General features: G+C 75.8%; 1 protein-coding gene across 1 annotated transcript; it reads right to left on the bottom strand.

Moving 5' to 3' along the window:
- Positions 1-321: 321 nt before the first annotated feature.
- Positions 322-1,560, bottom strand: LOC118158569 (wiskott-Aldrich syndrome protein homolog 1-like). The gene is made up of 2 exons (XM_035313242.1): positions 1,080-1,560; positions 322-945 (listed from the first exon to the last, which is right to left on the bottom strand). Exons 1-2 carry the CDS (start codon positions 1,296-1,298, stop codon positions 520-522), a joined length of 645 nt encoding a protein of 214 aa, XP_035169133.1. The 5' UTR covers positions 1,299-1,560; the 3' UTR covers positions 322-519.
- Between the last annotated feature and the right edge of the window lie 68 nt (positions 1,561-1,628).

Genomic DNA, 1,628 nt, shown 5'->3' with positions numbered 1-1,628 from the left:
GGGGGGAGGGGGTGTCCCCGGTAGCGGGGGCGGGGAACGGGGACACCCCTCCAGGACGGTGCTTTGGGCACGTGCGTGGCGGGGCGGGGGGGAATTCCCGGGTTGTGGGCGGGGTTACGGGAGGACGTCACGGGGGGCGGAGCACCGGGGGTGGGGGGGGTCACCGGGTTTGCGGGGGGGGGGTCAGCAAGGGAGGGGGAGGGGGCACCGGGAGGGGGGCACGGGAAGGGGTCGGCGGTGGGGGGGGGGGGGGATCGCCGGGAGGGGGTTACCGAGGGGTGGGGGGGCACCGGGGGGGCGTTATTGGGGAGGGACCCCGGGGGGGTACGGGCGGGTTACCGGGGGGTGCGGGGCCATCGCCCCGGACGGTTCGGGCCGTTTCTAGAACCGCGGCGCCCGTTTCTATTAATACGCGTTTCGGCGGCGGCGGCGGCGGCGGCGGCGAAGGGATTCCCTGTGACGTCATTGCTAGGATACCAAACAAACACTCAGAGAGAAGCCCATATATGGCTAATTGCGTCACAGGAACTCCGGCGGGGCGGGGCGAGGGATGCCCCCCGCTCCCCGCCCGCCGCGGCGCCTCTTAACGGCGGCGGCAGCGGCGGGGCCGCAGAGCGGCGGCGGCACCGGCACCGGCAGCGGCACCGGCACGGGCACCGGCAGCGGCGGGACCCGAGGGGGGCTCGGGGGGTCCGCGGCGGCGGCCGTGACGTCAGCAAGGGGGCGGGGCGCCGCCGTATAAAGCGGCCGCGCGGCGGAGAGCGGTTCATTCATAAAGAGCGTGCGGAGGACACCGGGGAACCGAGAGCGGGGGACTCGGCACCGCCGGACCGGCGCCTGGCACGGATGCACGGGGGCTCGTAGCAGCGGCACCGGGACTTTGAGCCGCCGGAACGGAGCTTGGGGACGGGCTACACAGCGGGACTGAACGGCGGCGGAGCGGAGCTCGGACCGGGACTGCCAGCGGCGAGCCGGGACTTTGCAGCGCCGGCCCTGAGCCCGGCACGGATGCACCGGGGTTTCGGAACGGCGGCCGGGACGGCGCTTAGCGGCGTGTAACGGCGAAGCGGGGCTCGCACCGGAGCCCGGAACGGCGGCGGCGGCTCGCCCCGGAGGGGTGCTCGAGCTCCGGGGCGGCGGAGCGGGACTTTGCACGGCGGCGCGGACCTTACCGGCCCCTCGACCCGGCGAGGCGGCTCCAACAGCGGGCCCCGGCGGCGATGCCGGTGGCTTGACCCATCCCCCGGTCCGGGCGCAGCCTTGGCGTGGCGGCGCGGCCCCCGCGCCCCCGGGGCCATGTACCAGGGTTTCCCCGGTGACTACGACTCGGGCTCCCGGTGCAGCTCCTCGCCCTCGGCCGAGTCGCAGTACCTTTCCTCGGTGGACTCCTTCGGTAGCCCGGCGGCGGCGGCGGCCGCTCAGGTGAGAGAGCTCGGAACGGCGGCGGCGGCGGCGGCGGGGGGCGGCGGGGCCGGAGGGGGGCGGGGTCGTGCGTAAACGCGTGACGCGCTGGAACCCTCCGTGATGACGCGGCGCGGGGAGGGCGCGCGCGCGCGCCGGTTTATTTTGGAACGCGGCGGCCGCCCCCGTTGCTAGGAGACGGGCGGCGGGCCACGCCCACCCCCCCC

The sequence above is a fragment of the Oxyura jamaicensis genome (genome assembly GCF_011077185.1).
Source record: "Oxyura jamaicensis isolate SHBP4307 breed ruddy duck chromosome 32 unlocalized genomic scaffold, BPBGC_Ojam_1.0 oxy32_random_OJ70622, whole genome shotgun sequence".
Taxonomy (NCBI): Eukaryota; Metazoa; Chordata; class Aves; order Anseriformes; family Anatidae; genus Oxyura; species Oxyura jamaicensis.
This window is presented reverse-complemented; position numbering and strand designations above follow the sequence as displayed.